This window comes from Myxine glutinosa, chromosome 4 (assembly GCF_964187855.1).
Source record: "Myxine glutinosa chromosome 4, kmMyxGlut1.1, whole genome shotgun sequence".
NCBI lineage: Eukaryota > Metazoa > Chordata > Myxini > Myxiniformes > Myxinidae > Myxine > Myxine glutinosa.
The window spans coordinates 160,002,735-160,022,984 of NC_136264.1; the positions used below are offsets into that span (position 1 = coordinate 160,002,735).

Sequence of the window (20,250 nt, forward strand, 5' to 3'; positions counted from 1 at the left end):
TCTCTCTCCCTCTCTGTCCCCTCCTCGCTCAGCCCCTACTAATAAAGTGCAGCACTCTCCTCGCACATCTCTATCTCTTTCTCTTTCTCTTTCTCTCTCTCTCTCTCTCTCTCTCTCTCTCTCTCTCTCTCTCTCTCTCTCTCTCTCTCTCTCTCTCTCCTCTCTGTATGTCTCTCTCTCCTCCCCACCCCTCTCTCACACTCTCCCTCTATCTTTCTCTCTCTTACTCTCTCCCTCTATCTCCCTCTTTGTGTATGTCTCTCTCTCTCCTCCCCACCCCTCTCTCACACTCTCCCTCTATCTCTCTCTCTCTTACTCTCTCCCTCTATCTCCCTCTTTGTGTATGTCTCTCTCTCTCCTCCCCACCCCTCTCTCACTCTCTCCCTCTATCTCTTACTCTCTCCCTCAATCTCCCTCTTTGTGTATGTCTATCTCTCCTCCCCACCCCTCTCTCCCTCTATCTCTTACTCTCTCCCTCTCTCCCTCAATCTCCCTCTTTGTGTATGTCTATCTCTCCTCCCCATCCCTCTCTGATGTAACATACTCTTCAGTGTCGGTGCTGCCGAAGCAACTTCCTGAGAAAGGGTTATACTGAGTGGTTTGCCATTGCCTTTCCAGCAGTAGTTCGGGCAGAAATTTGGAATTTGGCCATGGTGCCAGTGACAGCTCACCTACTCTTCATGAAGGATCTTTCACATCCACCAACTGGCAGATGTGAAACCAACTTTAAAGCCCATCCAAAGGACGGCATACAGATTGATGAATCACCTTGTCTGTGAAACACTGGGATGACATTTTATAGCTGAGGATTTGAACCCAGGCTAGACCTAAGCGAGTGTGCATACCTCTCGGCCATCTGCCAGCCCAGACAACAGCATTACCAAAATGTAAATGAAAAGGAACAGGACTGTGTAGGAAATATATACAGGGTGTTTGATAAATCAATACCCAATTTAAAATTGCTGTAGAAGTTTTATTTATAAACCGATTTTAATGAAACAAACTGTAAATGAAAGAGTTTCCAAAGCGGTTTTATGCACAACTCTTTAAACCTCCACATACAGTCATGGCCAAAAATATTGGCACCCTTGCCTTTTTTCAAATAACTCACAATTTTCTCTGAAAATACGTTGAAATTGACAAAAGTATTTGGTCTCCACAATTCTTTATTTCACTGTTAATATTACAGAACCTTTGTTTTTGATTCAGAACTTAATATATCGTTTTAAATCAGAAAATAAAAAGAAATGGCATTGGCAAAATTATTGACACCCTAGACTTAATATTTCGTAGATGTTCCTTTGGACAAAATATGCCTTTGGACAAAATAATTGTGCTTCCTTTAGCCATGAATGACATTCCTACACCTCTCTACTGGCAGTTTGGCCCACTCCTCTTGTGCAAACTGCTCCAGTTCTCCCAGATTTGAAGGTGCCTTCACCCAACTGCTGTTTTCAGATCTCCCCACAGGTGTTAAATGGGATTTAGATCTGGACTCATTGTTTGCCACTTCAGAACAGTCCAGCGTTTTGTCTTGAACCATTTCTGGGTGCTTTTTGAAGGTCATTATCATTTTTCAAAAGGTTTTTTTGAAGGTTTTGGGGTCATTGTCCTGCTGAAAGATCCATGACCTTCAACGGAGACCCAGCTTTCAAACACTGGGTTCCAACATTGCGCTCCAACATGCCTTCATAATCTCCTGATTTCATGATGCCATGCACACATTCAAGGCACTCAGTGCCAGCGGCAGCACAGCAACCCCAAAACATCACTGAACCTCCTCCATGTTTGACTGTAGGGAAGGTGTTCTTTTCTTTGAAGGCTTCATTTCTGTAAACATAGAGATGATATGCTTTACCAAAAAGATCTAATTTGGTCTCATCTTTCCACAGTACATTCTCCCAGAAGGATTTTGGCTTGTTCAGATGTGTTTTGGCAAACTCCAGTCGGGCTTTCTTATGTCTCTCGATCAGCAGTGGGGCCCTCCTGGGTCTCCCACCATAGAACCCCCTTTCATTGAGTTCGCAACGGATGGTGTGAGTTGAAACTGTCGTACCTTGTTGCTGAAGGTCTGCTTGAATCTGTTTGGCAGTTGACCGAGGTGCTTTCTCCACCATTCGAACAATCCTTCACTGCAATCTTCAATCAAGTCTTCTCTTGCGACCACGTCCAGGGAGGTTGGCTACAGTGCCATGGGCCTTAAACTTCCTGATAACATTGTGTACGGTGGACACAGGAACATCAATGTCTCTGGAGATGGACTTGTAGACTTGAGATTGTCCATGCTTGGATACAATATTGTGTCTGATCTCCTCAGACAATTCTCTGGTTTTCTTTCTTTTTCCATGCTAATTGTGGTACACACAGTAACACAAAACAGCAGAATGACTCCTTTTCTCTATTCAAACTGGTTGAAAGAGTGATTTTTTTAATATTGCAGGCACCTGCAACTCACCATAGGTGAGTTCAATTCCAAAACAACAACAACAACAACATGCATTTTAAGGCCATGTTCCCTGCTAGAGCGGGGGTTAGCCTTGCGGTCCCCATGACAATCTTCTCCATTTTGCCCTATTTTCTGCATCTCTCCTTGTTAACCCCCTTGCCCGCATTTCTTCTTCCACCATCTTTAGCCGAGTCTTTCTCGGTCTTCCCCGTCCTCTACTTCCTTCTACATTAACTTCCATCACTCTTCTCAACCAGTCACTTTCATCCTTCCTCAATACATGACCAAACCATCTCAACCTGTTCCTCTTCACAGCATCAATCACAGGCAATATTCCCATCATCTTTCGCAATTCATCATTTGTCTTCCTCTTTCTCAACGATACTCCACACATCCATCGAACCATTCGCATTTCCACCCTTTCCAGCCTTCGTTGCTGCTCTACGTTCATTACCCATGTCTCGCTCCCATAAATCATAACACTTCTCACACATGCAGCATACACCTTTCCCTTCAGCTTCAGCGACACTCTCCTCCTCATCAGTACGCCACTCAGTTCCCGAAACTTCTTCCATGCACATCTCACTCGAGCAACCGTTGCCGAGTCTGATCCGCCTTCTCCATTCAGCATGTCTCCGAGGTAGCAAAATGTTTTCACACCTTCCAGCTTCACGCCGTCTCCAAGATCCAACTCAACATTTCCTCCATCTGCAGCTCCCTCTGTGCACACCTTACATTTGAATGTAGCTGCCACACTGGTTAATGACCCTCTCAGACCACTACATTTTTGATGAACCCACTCAGCACACATTGTACATTGAATGGAGTTCACTCCGACACCCTTCCTGCACACAGCACACGGCCACTTCCCAGTTCTTTCCACCTCACCACATGCTTTACCACTTGCCATCACCTTTGTCTTTCCGATATTCACCTTCAGACCTTTTGTCTCCATACATTCCTTCCACTTGTTCATCTTTTCCTTCAGTCCATCCATACTTTCCGCAATCAACACCAGATCATCTGCATACAACAACTCCCACGGTAAACCCTCCTTTACGGTCTGAGCCAGCACCTCCATCACAGCTACAAATAGTAGTGGACTTAGTACCGACCCCTGATGCACTCCCACCTTCACCTCAAACTCACCACTGTTCCCGTCCTTCGTCCTTACAGCTGTGCGTGCTCTTTTGTACATTGCCATCACTACTCTGATCAACCATTCCTCCACTCCTAACTTCCTCAATGCCCATGTCAATACTTTGCGTGGAACCCTATCGAATGCTTTCTCCAGATCAACAAACCCAAAAAACAACTTCTTCCTCTTATCCATGTACTTCTCCTGCAACTGCCTCACAATGAAAAGCGCATCTGTCGTTCCTCTTCCTGGCATAAATCCAAACTGCATTTCGTCGATCTTCACTTTCTTCCTTATCCTCCTCTCCAACACCCTTTCCAATACCTTCATTCCATGCTCCAATAACTTTATCGCTCGGTACGAGCCACACTCCAGAGGGTCACCTTTCCCCTTGTATAGAGGGACGAGGGTACTCAGTTCCCAATCCACTGGAATGCGGCCTTCTTTCACCACCAGATTACAGATCTCTGTCATTCTCTTCACGCCCCAACTTCCTGCTGCCTTCAACATATCTCCCACAACTCCCGTCGGCCCTCCCGCTTTTCCACTCTTCATTGCTTTTATCATTGTTCAATGTACAATTGCTTCATTGCTTCATTGCTTGTGAAATCCCTGGTGTTGGGCTAGCGGCTAGGGTGCCGGCTTAGGATCCTAGGATCCTGGGTTCGAATCCCGGTCAATCGCTGAATTAACGCCAGGGGGGTTGACTCAGCCTGTCATCCTTCCGAGGTCGGCAAATTGAGTACCAGTTCACTGGTAATTCCCTGCTTGTCGTTAAAGGCGGCAAAAAGGGTTGGCGTCAGGAAGGGCATCCGGCCGTAAAACATTGCTTCAAAAAGGGGACCGAAAAAACAACAACAACCACAGTTCCCGAAAAAGGCCAACCCCCGCTTGCGGGGAAAAATGGCCTCTAAAGGTGGTATTGCTTTTATCGCTTCCTCAACTTCCTTCTCAGTTATCTTCTCTGCCGGTCCTAAAACTGGGTTACTCTCTATGTTGCCATCCCATTCATTCTCTGTATTCAACAGCATTTCCATATATCTTTTCCATCTTCCTTTAATTCCATCTGGGTCGACAACGATTTGTCCCACTTCATCCTTCAAGCAACTCACCCCCATCACATCACACCTCTCTTTCGCTATGTGCTTTGCAATCCTGAATACTGCTTTCTGACCCTCTTCCGAATCCAAGCGTTCTCCGAACATTTTCCTACATGCCTCCTGCGCCTTTGCTACCTCTTTCTTTGCAGCCTTCCTGGCTGCCTTATAACTTTCATGCTCTGCTGTTTCTGCTCCCGTACCCTTCGCCTTCTGCCACTCTTTGAACTTCTTCCTCTTCTCATCAATCCTCTATCCAACCTCAACATCCCACCACCATGTTTCCGAGTGCCTCGGTGGTCCTTTTGTGCATCCACATACCTCACCAACGGCTCCCAACAGACTAGCTTTCATTGACATCCAACCACTTTCAAGCTCAACCACATCATCCTCTACCCTACTCAGCCTCTCTTTTAATGCCTCCCTTACTGTCACCTCTTTCAACCTCCACACCTTCATTCTCGGTTGGTACTTCACCCGCCGAGCTCTCCTCGCACCTTTCACCCTTATGTCGCAGACAACCAAGTGGTGCTGTGAAACAGCCTCCTCCCCCGGGATCACCTTTGTGTCCCGGAGGTGCCCCCTATCTCGCCGACGCACCATCAGGTAGTCAACGGTTGTCGTCGACCCACCTGACGTGTATGTAACAAGCTTATTGTCCTCTTTCTGGAACTGAGTATTACAAATCAACAAATCAGCTCCATCAGCAAACTCCAAAATCCTTTCACCTTCTCCATTTCTCACACCATATCCGTAACCCCCATGAACTCCCTCAAAACCATCCATACTCCTTCCCACATGTCCATTCAGGTCTCCTCCCACCACAACAACTTCCTCATCTTTCACGTTTTCCATCAGCTTCTCTATCGCACACCAGAACTTGTCCTTCTCTTCATCGCTTCGACCAACCTGCGGAGCATATCCCGAGATGACGTTCACCAAGAGCTTTCCAATCATCATTTTCACCATCATCAACCTATCACTCACTCTAGTCACACTCACCACACTGTCTACAAACTCCTCAGAAAACAGGACACCAACACCATTCACGCCCTCCGGGCACCCTTGCCACACAAACTTGTATTTCTGTCCCTGCCTACCCTTCACCATTCTCACACCACTTCCCTTCCATCTCGTCTCTTGCACACAACATATGTCCACTCTTCTTCTGACCAATACTTCCACCACTTCTCCTGATCTCCCTGTCATTGTCCCCACATTCCATGTCCCAAACCTCAGAAACCGATCTCCACTTCGGGCTGCACCCTGCCCATATGTACTTGTTCCTTTTCTCTATTCAAACTGGTTGAAAGAGTGATTTTTTTTATATTGCAGGCACCTGCAACTCACCATAGGTGAGTTCAATTCCAAAGTAAAGGAGAATCACCTGCTTGAAATCTAATTATTTCTAACAACTTCTAAAAGCCAATAATATTGTCCGGGCCCATTTTAGGATTTACAGGAATATAAGACCCGTCGCTTCGCTGACGGAAATATAAATCTTTGCTGCGATGGCTAATCTATGGGAGAAGAAAAAAAAGGATTCCCTGGGAGATCGTGCTCTCTGTGCAAGGACAACCAACATCACGTGTTGGTATTTGTAGTTTTCACATGGTATCAGTCCATGTACCAGTATCAGTCACACGGTATCAGTCCATTTGCAGTCCATGTGCCCATAAAAAAAAATTCGGCTCACAAACATTCCCGTGAGTTACCCAAATCCACCGTAGTTGGATTTATTGAAATCCGTTAATCAGTTCTCAAGTTATAACACGACAAACAGTCAATCAGACAGACACGGCTGCTTTTATAATATAGATGTGTGGAATAAATAATGCTGTGAAGAGGAACAGGTTGAGATGGTTTGGTCATGTGTTGAGGAAGGATGAAAGTGACTGGTTGAGAAGAGTGATGGAAATGAATGTAGAAGGAAGTAGACGACGGGCAAGACCGAGAAAGACTTGGCTAAAGATGGTGGAAGAAGAAATGCGGGCAAGGGGGTTAACAAGGAGAGATGTAGAAAATAGGGCAAAATGGAGAAGATTGTCATGGGGACCGCAAGGCTAACCCCCGCTCTAGCAGGGAAAATGGCCTGAAAATGCATGTTGTTTGTTTTGTATGTGTATTGTATGTTTGTGGCATGTTGTATGTTTTGTATGTATAAGCTATGATTTAGGAGTTTTTTTCAGCTTTTTTTCTTTTGTTCCACTGCAACCCAAAGAAATACATGTGTGGATTTCAAAATATTTTTTAATTTCACCAATTTTCTGGAATAAATGGTGAATTATTTGAAAAAAGTGCATGGGTGCCAATATTTTTGGCCTCGACTGTATGCTCCAGCACTACCAACGCATTTCCTTCATCGCACTGGCTGACTGGCACATTCGCTGCTGCTGAAGGCAACATGTTTTCAGGAATGTTGGTGAGAGAACATTGGATATTCTCTCCTCCAGTTCATAAATGTTTTTTGAACCAGTTAATCATAAAAACTCATTGGACACTCTATCATTTACATTTTGTTGGTCATTAAAATCGGTTCATAAATAAAGCTGCTGCAACAATTTAAAATTGGGTATTGACCTATCATGCACCATGCAGATAAATACAATCATGCTGAAATATAAAGATGGAGGCCACAGCCACCGATTATTCTCTCCCTTAGCCTCAGCAGTAATTCACAAATTATCATAAAATTGTCTAATTACGTGTCTCAAAAATTGTGCCCTCCCCATCGTTACATCCTACGTAAGTTGACAACTTTGCTTTGCTCTTTGTAACACTTCATCATTTATTAATATATCATTCCGGATCATTTTCAGCATTCTGTTTAAAATCAAGACTACTCTATTAGTCAGCTTCTGTTTAATCACTTCGCCAATTGTCCATGTTTTATAGCTCCACAGAAACATTGACCAACATAAGATTTTACTATCCTCATTCATCTCTCAATAGGTATCTCACTGTTGGTAATTTGGTACCTCGTATTCATGTATGCCGACGTAGCCACAGCTCTCCTTGTCTTGATTTCCTACACTTCAACTGGGACTACGTCACTGGAATAAGAAAATATTGTCATTTGTTCATCCACAGCACATCCATCTATTTAAATTAGCTGTTTCAGGAGGACTTTCCACTTGCTCACATTTTTATTTCTTCGTTTCTTATTTAAACCTTGCAATACACAATCTCGGCTTATGGAAAAGCAAGGCAACTGATACTACAGCATTGAAGCAACAGGTGAACGCTATTTAAGCAAATTAATAAACAAAAGGGAAAATACGAGAAGGGAGGAGAAGAAACACTCAGCTGCAAATGAGAGGGTTGGGTTAGATAGTGTCAATGGAAGTAGAAAACGTCACTAACAGATAGCAGTAATTACATGAGATGGTGGTGCACCACCAACTTGATTCAACTGGAGGGAAGAGTGCACCATCTCCAAAAGGCAGATCCACAAATGGGATAAAAGAGAAAGAAATGAATGGAAGTGGGCAGTCATCATGGATTTTGGTAGTTTTAATGGTAATCTGTGGAGGGTCGGAGGGCTGGCAGAGTTAAGGGAGAAAGAGTGGAGATGGAGATGGAGATGGAGATGGAGATGGAGATGGAGATGCCCATAATGCTCAGAATTTTAGATTGTGCAGTATGGTGGGAAAAAAACATGTGATATGGGGGCTCGAGTGAACGGATGAATGAATTGTGTTAACTCTTCGACCCCTTTCAGGGCATGAGAGCAAAGAAAATGCAAGAATACAAATGTCCAGTGCAGTACTCCATTGAGCGATGGTAAAGGTCTTGTAGGGCATGAGTAGTTCTCACTTTTCAACAATGGAAGACGATTTGGAACGACAGAGGATGCCCAATCTGCGACTAGCTAGCCAGCTTTGCTGTATGGGTGATGGTGAAGCTTCATGTTTCAAGAGACTAAAACACTTCCAGCGGATGACTGTGGAACTTGTTAGTTGGGTTTGTTTTTCCATCCTTCTCGAGTGAAAGGGTGATGTTAGAGATTTTCCAGGATTGAAAGGCATGTCCCATTTGTCACACGGCATCTAATCGATTCAAGATCAGCAGAGAGTGACCCAGCTGCCTGTCAGTGGGATGCACTACTGTTTGGAATGATGTGTAGTTATCTAGCACAAGAAAGAGGGTTTCTAGAGCAATTGAGAGACTGTCTATGTTAAGAAAGATAGAAAGAGAAAATAGGAGGTGTATTAATTTGGGTATTGCATCGTGAAAAAGTCGGCATTCTGTCGTTCCTTGTGGTTACAGACTAGGAATGGTAAGAAGAGTAAGGTAGGATGCTTGTATAGGACTAGAAGCCACACTATGCAGCGAAATACCTCTCGCTGCATAATTCAAAACATCTCACTGCACTGGAAAATCTGGGGATAGGAATACTGTACTGTGAAGGGTGGTGGCCAGTAATACTCTCTCCCACCTGGAGCGGTGCTACACGATGCACATTTACATAGAGAATTTGCGTTCCCTCCCCCCCCCCCCCCTCCCCCCAAACCACCGGCAAGAAAAAAAAAGAAGAAAAAAAGCATTACCCCTATGTACTAATCCGGTCATGCTGATCCTATATAGCAAGTCGGAATGTAATCAGCCCAGAACTGTAGGAGGAATAGCTCGACAAACAAACACACTAACAAACACACACTGGTCCGTAAATTATAGTAAAGATTCCTGGTATAAAGGAAGAGCAGGATAGAGGGGTTCAAGAAGAATTCAGAAAGACATGTAGTAATGTAAGATTCTATTGATTATGGAGGATTTTATTTTTCTGGAATAGATTGGGGTCGAGGAACAGGAAAAGGTCAGAGCAGATGAGGAATTTTTATATCTAGTCCATGATTGCTTTTCAATCCAGTTTTTTTAGAGAAGCCTACAAGTGGAGGGTGAGAGTGGGGAGGGGGGTGGGTTGGGGGGTGGATAATGGAAGAACGTGTGTATTCTCTTGTTGATGGGTAGGTTAGGAGGACTGAGAGCAGAGGGAGCAAAGTTGGAGAATAGACAGTTGAAAACAGAGACAACCGTCCTCCCTGTGATGTGAAAGCAATAGACCTTGTGCTTTGGCGTCGTCATGGGAAATTCCAATAATGTTGAGAGCTTTAGCCTTCACAGAATACAGCACAGTCAGAAATGATGATGGAGTGCCAGCCCATAGGGGAGAGATTGAGTTCATTGAGTTACAGACATTGAAGACTGTGAGAAGCTCTGATTTTCACAGAAACGAGTTTGACGAACAGGGGATGACCAGTCTGTAGCTGACTTTGGTGGCCAGCTTTGCTGCGTGGTTGGCCCAGTGCTAGACATCTTTTTAAGAGATGATGTGAATATGGTGGAGAAGGTGGAGATAGGACAGCATTTATGGACAAGTGACTATAACATAGTGTGCACATTGATTCCATTAAGAGCTAACCTTTGAGATATAGTCAAGTAAAGCTATTACATTTCAGGAAGCATACTTTGAGGGAAAGAGGAAAGAGTTAGGTACCGAAGAGCCAGACTAACAAGAGGGCAAATCCACATCAGAGAAACGGGCAACCTTCAAGGAGCAAATGTGCAGTTTATAGAGTGAGTGAGATGAACAGGTAGAGGGAGAAGGAGACCAGGGTGGTCGAGCAGGGTGGCAATAAGTGTTATTGAGCAATAGCATGGGCAGAAGGCATTTGATTAGTAATAAAAAACAGCAGGACTGGAGTCCGACTCTGATAATTACAGGAGTAAACAGAGGCTAGGTAAGAGAGTAACTCGGCTTAACGGATTTTTAAAAAAATTAAACAAATTGTTTTTAAAAATCCTGCACCATACGCTTTACAGTGAATTAGGAAGGCTGCCGTCGGTGCTGCCGAAACAGTTTATTGGCAAGGGTTATACTGGGTGGTTTGCCATTACCTTCCCAGGGTTATTCGTCCGTGCTCTATCCTTTAAAATGCTGAGTGCCAAGCAAGGAAGCAGCACGTAGCATTTTAAAAAGTCTTTGATACGACTCGGCTGGGGTTCGACCATTATGCCACCGAGTCTCGTATTAAACATAATAGCATGGAATTTATTATGTGCATAAGGACAGCACCATGAAGATTGGTTAGTGACGGAAGGTGAGATAGCACGAATAGTAGTCCCTTACCTGGAGGCGACTATAGATTTGCTGTCCATCTGTCTGTCACATCTGTGCGTCTGTCCTTCCTACCTGTGGTGTTCTGCACTTTTTTCCACACCCCTTACATATTCAACTGATGCTTTGTACAAGGCTTTATTATGATAAGTAACAGAACAATTTTGGGTTACGGGGAATTTTGCCAACTTTTCACGGAGATATGCCCTTTTTTGAACATTCATTGGGACCGGTAGGGGACATGTATGGCAAAAGCAATTCTCCCTCTTGTTAAATTGTTATTTTGCTCCAATGTTTACAAACAGAGGCAGTGGAAGAACCAAAACAGATAATTTAACTAAGAGGTAAGGAAAAAGCTTTTAGGAGATTAACAAGTAGGAGTAGAGGGAATAAAGAAACGGTTATAGGAAAGCTATAAGAAGATAAACCTCGAAAGCCAGATAATGTGTTCGGGTTAACAAACAAAATGGGATGACAAAGGCTGTGCAAACACGAAGAAATTCCTTCATGAGGCATACATGAAAGAATCAAAGCCGCAGTTAGCATGTCAAGGCAGCGCTTATGATATGCCTGGTATGGGAAAAATGTCCTGTAATTATGGGGAACTCTCAGCTTAACTTGCTAGGCTGAAAGACGACGTGTATTAACTATAACTCCCAACTATTCTGGAGAAGTAAAAAAAAAAAGAAGTTTTCAAACAATTTGGAGATTTCAAAGCTATCCGCAGATGATATGCAAAAGAAGAAGAGTGTGTGGATAAGGGAGTAAAAGAGAAGGAATGAAAGCTGCGTAATGTATCGGAAGGAAGAGGGGAGGGATGAGAGTTAATATTCCACAATTTTCATGTATGGAATATGTATATGAGCCCCTTATGTGATAATGCAGCTGTTCAGCTTGTAAATACAAGTGCAAACGTTTATCTGTCAACACGTTAAACTCCTCTCTTATGGTACAATTTTCTGTTCAATTCTGAGCCTTCTAATACATCCTTCATCATCAACACCACACACACACGCACGCACGCACGCACGCACACACGAGTACACCCCTTACCAGCATGGAAGAACTTGCCCGAAAATCCAAGGTTGAAGGTGAAATTTTTCACATGTTCACGAAGGCTTAGCTGGGTGTGAAGTAGGGCCTGGTAGGGGTAGGTGAAAAAAATATATAAATATATATATATATTGTATGCAAGACATAATTTGTACTTGTATTGTTCTTCAGCCCATGAAATATTTCTGCTTATACAGACAAATAATATTCAAAATAGAAAACAGGAAATATAATTCACAATAAGGATACATATATTGTTTCTATGTATATACTTGTCATCTATGTATATGTTTCTATGTATACATTTTCTATGTATATACTTGTGGGGTTGACTCCTGTCATCCTTTCCAGGTCGGCAAAATGAGTACCAGATCACTGGTTATAGAGAGGCATTGCATCAGCGGCAGATGCTCCCACAGAAAAATGATGCAACCAGCAGTCGGGTGGCTGAACACAAACCAACCAACAATTATCATCGTTAAAAACGAAAAAAAAAGAAAAAAGTTATCGTTAAAAACTAGAACAAATCCTTACCTTAACTGTAACCAAATTGTACACTGCGGACTCTCGTTAAAACAAAGTCTTTGAGACTTCAATCAAAAATGTTTGATTAAAATAAGGCCAAATTTATTTTTTTAAATTATCTTATCAAAAACACTTCATTTCAATGAAACTCTTCTGTACAGGTATACATTAAGCACTTCCAAACACAAAACACACGTCCTCTGAGTTTCTGAACAACATGTATGAACAAAAACGTCGAAAATATTCACAAACAAATGGCATCTCTTTCCAAATCCGCATCTTTCAAGCATGTCAACACAACCTCATTTAAAAGATTAACTATCAGGCTGATGGAGCACCAATTCGTTAAAGAAGACATTCTATGAACGTGGGACCCTCGGAGCAAATTCCTTTAACAGCTGCAGAGTCTCGCTGCTTCCTGCCGAGCACAAGGCTCGACGCGCATCCGTCTTCGCGATCCTGAATGGTATTCGCAACGTGCCACCACAATCGCATCCGCGCACCGTTGGTAGTTTGTCGTTTACTCGTCCTTTAATTTAACATGAAATCGTCATGAACATGAAATGAAACAAATGCACGTCTTTCATTGCGGCGTTCGAGATTATTGGCCTGCACGTATATTGTTGCCATCTCAAGGAATTTGTTTTTCATATTCTGTCACGTTGGTGCCATTTTCTTTGTCACGGAATACAACAGCACCATTCATAACTGCTAGGGACGTGAAATTTCACTCGCTGTGCCTGTGCGGTGACATTTCTGATTGATACCCTTATTGTGTGCGGCTCGGTCACAAGAGCGCTTTATTCCCCGATATTCTGGACAAGGGTTCAGTCTAATACGTTTGTAATTTTGCAACAAAACCGATTACAGTTTCCAGATTTTATTCCTACAAAGACAAAGGCCCATAGAGAAGGTTGTTTTCATTTTGTAATAATTTTTTTACAGGGTCTAAGGTTCATATGGAAGAGTTATCACACAAACCTCGCTCACATACGCTGGACTTGACCTTTTTATCAGGAAAACAGTGTGAACACGGAGGAAGTGACATAACTCTCTGGATACCGGTGACACCATCTTGTCACATTACTTTTCTCTCCGCACTCAACATGGTGATTAAGCAGAAATGTCATCACCCGCCCAGATAACTGGCCGAGTCATCTGATCATCATCATCATCATCATCATCATCACCCCTCTCAATGTCATCACCCCTCTCACCGCCCCATCCCCCCTACCCCATGGAAATCCAAGCTACGGGATTTATTTGTGACATGGCCAGGGACAGAATCATACTGCTGTCCTAACTCACTCAGAGTTGCAACTCTAACCTAATCTAACCTAATCGAATCGAATCTAATCTAACCTCTTATGGTTAAACTGCCAAAATCTAGGCTCTCTGCTCACCTTCACTCTTTCATTCCCCTTTTCTCCCACCTCTGGAACAAACTCCCCCACTCCCTTCAATCCCACTCCTCCCTCCAGGTCTTTAAAACAGCTGTTCACCACCATCTCTTATCTTCCCCCATCCAAAACCTTGATCTTTTCTACCCCCGCTAATTCACCCCAGATACACTTTTTCGAAATTCCAACTTCTTTCCTGGAAGTCCTTGCAGTGTCCATATGTTTTATACCTCTCCCAGCACCCCCCAAGCCCTCTCCCTCCCACAGATCTCTCGATGTCCCTGCTCTCAAATGTTGCGTTTGTGTCCTTCCCTCTCTCTCCCCATCTTGTCTACCGCTCCCCTTATTTTGTGTTTTATGAGTCGGTTGGACTTTTTGTGTGATTAATGTTAGCTCTTTCACGAGCCTCGATCTTGTATACAAAAAAAAACCCCCAAAAAAACCGTTAAACAACTGAGTGTGGTAAGTGATGGTAAGTTGCACGAAAATCGGTGCAATGTAAGTGTCAGAATTTTGTGGACGGAGCACGAACATCAGTTGCAATGTCTGTGAGGGTAAAGTGCCATTCTTCCACGATGCTAATGTTTAGGTATTAACCAAATGGTCCCCAGAACTACGAGTTCACAGAAACACACGTCCATCTCTTCAACTCAAATGTTGGGAATATACCGATTAGAATCGATGATGAATCATGTTCTATACAGAGCATTGGTGCTGCCAAAGCAGTTTCTTTGGTGAGGGATACAATCCCTTATGGGTCACCACTCGTACGCAGGAAGTTAGGAATTTGGAATTTGTTCAGCATGCCGCCCATAACTCATGTACTCTTCATGAAGGACACTGTGGGATCGTTAACATTCACCAACTAATGCCAACAGATGGTACGCCCAGTTTAACGTCCATCTGAGGGACGGCACACACATTGATGAATCACCCTACCTGGGCATGACCGGGATGACAGTTTATATAGCTGAGTCGGGATTCAAACCAGGCTAGACAGCTTTTTTGTATACTGAATCGAGGCTCGTGAAAGAGCTAACATTTATTTCACAAACAAATCAACCAGTCAAACAAAATATACAAAAAGAGGGAGCGGAAGACAAGATGGGAAGAGAAGGGGAAGCACACAACCACAACATTTGAGAGCAGGGAGAAGTGTGGGAGGGAGAGGGCGCGTACCTCTCGGACATCCTGTCAGTCCCTGTGAATATACCCTTCAGAATAATAATTTGGAGCCTTTTCCCATGATTTCAGTAATCACTTTTTCTGAAGTACTGTGAAAATGGTCCGAATGATTACCTCCGCCACCAAAGGTGGATGGAGGTTATGTTTTCACCCCTGTCTGTCTGTCTGTCCGTTTGTCTGTCCGTTTGTGAAGAAAATATCTCAAAAAGTTGTGGACGGATTCGGAAGAAATTTGGCATAGATGTAGTGTACGTGACAAGGACGAAATGATTAGATTTTGGTGAAGATCTGAATATGGATTCGGATATGAGAATTATTTAATTTTTAAAGTGATTCTTCACCATTGGAAGATTGGGCCAAAAACGATACATAGCAAGATATCCCAAAAAGTTATTTATGGATTTGGTCGAAACTTGTTGGACAGGTTGTGTGGGTGACAAGGAATTATCGATTCAATTTGGTGAAGATCCGGATCCGGATCCAGCTAGTAGAATATTTTAAGTGATTCTTCACCATTGAGTAATATGGCCAACCAGGCGGAGCTATGTGCTCTACTGAGTGCTGTTCTAGTTACTTTCTGCTTCTGGCAAAAACCCAAAACAAGAAGCTATTAATAGATATGAAATTTGAAAAGAAGACAAATTTTAGAATCCTCAAACAAGATAAGGGTGTTCAAACAGTTTGCTGCCATGATCATATGAAGGGCGAGCCTACCACAATATCGGAACGACTAATTTACACTTCAAGTTCAGTCAAACGAATTACCAAGTTCAAACGTTTAAAGGTGTGACGGCTGCAAATGTTGTGTTTAAAATCACAGCTACAATAATGTGTTGCAATTCAACTAAAAATACACACAAGTTAGTCAATTAGTCACCAGAGTAAACTGCTCACATAACCAAGCTCAATAGACTGTGTGCATGCACAAATGCATTCAATGCACACAAAAAAGAAAACATGCACACTTGGTACCAGTGGGCTGCACCTCGTGGTCTCTCGCAGAAGGACATAATATCAGTTAAATGTCAACCAAAAGCTGGCCTCTCCTTCCCCCAAAAAAGAGTTGCTCTGGCTAAAGAAATTAATGACATGGCCAGTCTCCAGCTGCCCCAGTCTACATATTACGAATGTAGAAATGAAAGCAGATTTATGGGTGCTGGGATAAGACTCCATATTAGACGTAAAGAGAAAGATATCGTGCAATAGCCTGGGATGTAACAAATACTCTTGGAAAGCTAATATATGCATCTTTTCTCTGTACCAACAAATGATTGCATTCATTAGTACCTCCCATGAGAACTCATTGCATCTTTACTTTACCAATCTAATATATAGAAAAGGCAGTTTGGTTTTGGACCATGTATGTGTGGACGAACTGCCGTTGCTCCATTGGTTGGACAGCTGGCTCAACTCAACCCACAATATGAACTTGAAAAAAAAAAAAATACTACGGCCGCCATTTTGTGAAGCCGCATCGGCCACCGACCGGCCTCAGGTGTCAGCCCATAGTCCAGTAGTGCAATTGGAATAATCCGAGCTATATAACTACAATGAATTATATATGCACATAAGCTGTAGGCATGTGTTTTGTTCATTTATGTACCCCAGGTTATTTTTATTTTTATTTTTGGAGCGATCGGGGCAGCAGTCTGTGCCCTATACACTGCCTAAAGGGTACCGGTATGAGCAATTTGTGTAATGCATTAAGGTTATTGGACGTAATTTCGGTTTTAGGCAGAGTTTTCAAGGCTGAGTGGGCTGACAGTCATCTCTTGAAGTTGTAGTTCAGACCACTGCTGATTTTGGGAGAGGAGACCCTGGGAGCCACCACCTGACCCTTGGGAAGCCCCCTGATATGAAATCGAAAAATTTAAGACCGGGTGATCCTGTGCACCATCGATAGAAGAGCTGTATCGGGTTTCAGAGCAATTGATTGGTAAATAATGGATGAGTAGGGATCCGAAGTTTCAGGGGGTAACCCCCCACTGAGAGCCCCTGTGATCCGAAATTGAAAAATGGAAACCCGAAAGATTGTGCGAGCTACTCTCTTGTATTCATGTGTCAAGTTTCAGAACAATCAGCTGGGGGATAAGGGAGGAGTAGCAAAAATAGCAAAAAGTTAACGAACGGATGACCGGACGGACAGATAGACATCCGGACATCACAACCCATTTTATGAGTTCATCTCTTCGAGAATCGAGATGAGATGACGTAGAAATGGCTCACTGTGGCCGCTGATCAAAGTACACTCATTTCCATCGTTTTTCAAATGTTTTTGGATCTTTCCCCTTTTGCATTTCTGAGAGTTTTACAGTGCATTCAGAAAGTATTCAGACCCCTTCACTTTTTTCACATTTTGTTATGTTGCAGCCTTCTTGGAGCCCGCTTGGAGTTTGCAAAAAAGCACCTAAAGGACTCAGACTGTGAGAAACAGGATTCTGTGGGCTTTCATGTGTCTTTCACTGAGGAGAGGCTTCCGTTTGGCCACTCTGCCATAAAGCCCAGATCGGTGGAGTGTTGCAGTGATGGTTGTCCTTCTGGAGATTTCTCCCATCTCCACACAGGATCTCTGGAGCTCAGCCAGAGTGACTATCGGGTTCTTGGTCACCTCTATTACCAAGGCCCTTCTCCCCCGATTGCTCAGTTTGGCCGGGCGGCCAGCTCTAGGAAGAGTCCTGGTTGTTCCAAACTTCTTCCATTTAAGAATTATGGAGGCCACTGTGCTCTTGGGAACCTTCAATAAAAACATTTTTAAAACCACCTTTAGAGGCCATTTTTCCCCGCAAGCGGGGGTTGGCCTTTTTCGGGCACCGTGGTTGTTGTTGTTTTTTTGGTCCCCTTTTTGAAGCAATGTTCTACGGCCAGATGCCCTTCCTGCCGCCAACCCTGTTTGTCGCCTTTTACGACAACCAGGGAATTACCAGTGAACTGGTACTCAATTAGCCGACCTCAGAAGGATGACAGGCTGAGTCAACCCCCCTGGCGTTAATTCAGTGATCGACCGGGATTCGAACCCAGGATCCTAGGATCCTAAGCTGGCACCCTAGCCGCTAAGCCAACGCCAGGCTTGGGTGCTCTTGGGAACCTTCAATGCAGCAGAGATTTTTTTGTAGGCCTCCCCAGATCTGTCCCTCGACACAATCCTGTCTCTGAGCTCTGCAGGCAGTTCCTTCGACCACATGGCTTGGTTTTTGCTCTGATATGTATTGTCAGCTGTGAGACCTTATATAGACAGGTGTGTGCCTTTCCAAATCATGTGCAATCAATTGAATTTACCACAGGTGGACTCCAATGAAGGTGTAGAAACATCTCAAAGATGATCAAGGGAAATAGGAGGCACCTGAGCTAAATTTCAAGTGTCATAGCAAAGGGTCTGAATGCTTATGTAAATGTGATATTTCAGTTTTTTATTTTTAATAAATCTGCAAAACTTTCTAAAATCCTGTTTTCACTTTGTCATTATGGGGTATTGAGTGTAGATTGATGATGGAAAAATGAATATAAACGATATCAGCATAAGGCTGCAACATAACAAAATGTGAAAAAAGTGAAGGGGTCTGAATACTTTCTGAATGCTCTGTATTATCGAAGCAATTATGCTGCTTATACAGCCTCCATATTGCTATGGGGTTCACAGATCAACAATCTACATCTACCTCTATTTCTAAGTAATATCTAATAATTTCAGGAAAACAAATATATATAGACCGATGTTGTATCGTACTTAAACATTTACAAATGGCAAATGTATCACAGTATGTGATAAAGCAGATTCCATTTTTTCAGTCACATTCAACCTATGAGCTCACCTTTACATCAGCGGGTGTCATACGAGTGCCCTTCTTGCCGACAAATATGTCATCGATGTCAACGAGTACATTACGCTCAAGTGGGAGAGCGAGCCGGTGGCCCGTTAGGAAAGCGATGGCATCTACTAGAGCTAGCCGGTGTATCCAAAAGGCAAGGTTGTTGCCAAAAAGTACGCGCTGGATGCCGTCATACAGGCCAAGATCTTGAATAACAGTGGCGAATCGTGTAGGTGATGTGCCAGCTTGCGTGAGCAGATCTGAAGAGCGAGTGCGGGCGAGCAGCATGGGCAGGTACGTAGAATGGTTCGACTGGAATACTGTCCAGTTGTCACCAGGTAGTGGACCAATGTATGTCTAAGGTAAAATTTGATAGGAAGGGAAAATGATTAGATGAAATAATTTAAGTGAAGCATGAAAATAATGTCAAATAATAAACCAAGACAAGAGGTGAAGATAGAATATTGGTTCAAGAAAGAAAAAAAACAGGGGAGTATCAAAAAGAAAAAGAACAAACAGACAAGCAAGAGTGGAGAGTGTTGAATTGAGGGAAATTGGAGTGAATTAATCATGGGAGACAGAGAAAAAAATCAAGGGGGTATTATCAAAGGAAGGAGAGAGTGAATTGAGAAAAAGGAATATTGCAATGACAGAAGAGTAAATCAGGAAGGGGCAGAACTGATGGACATGGGGAGTACAATACCGGGTGAGAAGGATGAAGGAGGGATGGAATGGAAGTAAGGGGAAATGGAAGCTAAAAAGGAAGAGGTAATGGGGCAGTGGGGGTGTCGCTTTGGTGGAAGAAGGTGGAGTGAAGTGGAAGGGAAATTAGGAAAATTAGGCATTGGGAGGGGGTGGAAATGAGAGGAGAGAGGATTATATATGAGTGATGCTAGGGAGAGGAAAAAGGAGTAAAAAGGGAAAAAGAGGAGAGGAGATGAAAAATGAAAGTATATGGAAAAAAGCTATGCAAGAGAAAATGGGATCCACCAGCTTTCAATAATACAAATAAATATTTAATGGAAACCAAACTCAATAAAAATATACAATTGAGCAGCAAATGTAATTTTGTGAATTTCCCAACAACTTATGTGGAAACAGCCATGCCTTGTCTTTGTCAGACGGATTGTTAAGAGAGGCAGATATATTACACAGCCAAACATAGAACCACAAAGGCAAGACAGGAATTCGTCGACATACACAAGTGGGGAATTCAATAAAATGCTGCATTTACTGTTTTAATTTTAGTAAAAATGAATTGTGACATGAACAAGGGACATTAAAATTACATGTCCTTGAAAAATATTCTTATATAATCAATGGTTGTCAATGAGATCATATATATATAATGGAAAAAGTGTGTGTATGTACATATGTATGTATGTATGTATGTATGTATGTATGTATGTATGTATGTACTCGTATGTATGTGTATATGTATGTATGTACTCATATGTATGTATATATTGTTGCGGATTTGAG

At 43.0% G+C, this 20,250-nt stretch overlaps 1 protein-coding gene across 7 annotated transcripts in view; it reads right to left on the reverse strand.

Moving 5' to 3' along the window:
* Positions 1-20,250, reverse strand: part of LOC137425448 (bifunctional heparan sulfate N-deacetylase/N-sulfotransferase 1) — a 276,161-nt gene that overhangs the window by 79,630 nt on the left and 176,281 nt on the right. For all 7 annotated transcript variants that reach the window (XR_013623242.1, XM_068113904.2, XM_078776673.1 and 4 more), the window contains 2 exons: positions 18,772-19,125; positions 11,853-11,940 (listed from right to left, as the gene is read on the reverse strand). Coding sequence is in view for 6 of the 7 variants with exons in the window: in XM_068113904.2 (XP_067970005.1) it covers positions 11,853-11,940; positions 18,772-19,125 (442 nt within the window). In the remaining variant the exon portion in view is untranslated. The remainder of the gene's footprint in view (positions 1-11,852; positions 11,941-18,771; positions 19,126-20,250) is intronic.